The sequence below is a fragment of the Enhydra lutris genome, unplaced genomic scaffold (genome assembly GCF_002288905.1).
Source record: "Enhydra lutris kenyoni isolate GAN:26980312 unplaced genomic scaffold, ASM228890v2 scaffoldscaffold14, whole genome shotgun sequence".
Classification (NCBI taxonomy): Eukaryota; Metazoa; Chordata; class Mammalia; order Carnivora; family Mustelidae; genus Enhydra; species Enhydra lutris.
This window is the reverse complement of record NW_019154098.1, coordinates 432,947-433,710: the sequence shown is the minus strand read 5'-3', so window position 1 is coordinate 433,710 and position 764 is coordinate 432,947. Positions and strand designations below refer to the sequence as shown.

General features: G+C 74.7%; 1 protein-coding gene across 1 annotated transcript in view; it reads right to left on the bottom strand.

Annotated features, from left to right (window-relative positions):
• LOC111146556 (cysteine and histidine rich 1) overlaps window positions 1-99 on the bottom strand; it is a 12,495-nt gene extending 12,396 nt beyond the window's left edge. Inside the window, exon 1 of the mRNA XM_022502144.1 lies at window positions 8-99. Within this exon, the coding sequence (XP_022357852.1) occupies window positions 8-99 (92 nt within the window). The remainder of the gene's footprint in view (window positions 1-7) is intronic.
• Window positions 100-764: the final 665 nt, after the last annotated feature.

The window sequence follows — 764 nt, the reverse complement described above, 5'->3', positions numbered from 1 at the left end:
CCCAGGCCCGGCCCCGACCCCGACTCCGGCCCCAGCCGGCACGGCGCCGGCGGGCCCTGCGGCCGGCCCGCCCCCGCCGGCCTCCTCCGCGCCGGACATCGCTGCCGGTCCGCCCGGCGGGCGGGTGCCGGCGCGCACCCGCGGCTGGAAGTTAGGGGCGCCGCGCGCTCCCGCCGCCCTCTCGCTGCCGCCGCGACCCCGCAACCCCGGTCCCTGCGCCGCCGCCTCAGTGGGTCCGGCCCGCGCGTCGACCCGAAGCCGCCGCCGCCACCGACCCCGGCGCGGCCGCCATCTTTGTTTTCGCTGCGCGCTCCCCGGCCGCCGCCACCGCCCCCTCGGTCTCCCAGTCACGTGACCGCTGGAGCCAATGGGAGCGCCACTCACGGCTAGACTGCACGTCGGCCAGACCCAATGGGTGCGCAAGGACGCCCAAGGACCCGCCCCTGCAGAAAGGGGGCAGGAAGGGGGCGGGGCCCAGGGAGACCTACGGTGGGGCGCGCGCCGGGGGCGGGGAAATCCTGGGGATGGGGGCGTGCGCGCCGCTTCCGGTCCGTCTAGGGTGCGGCCCACAAGCTGAGGGCTTCTCGGATGGTGGGTATCCTCCGACCCCCACGTCGGGGTTTACTTGCGCCTTTGTCCTCCAACACTCAGGTTTTGGAGACGCCGGGGAGAGAACCCCTGCTGGCCACTCCTGTCCCTCTTGTGTGAGACCAGTGTCCTTCCACCGCACCCAAGCATGGGTACTCCCCGAGAAAGGGCTCCGG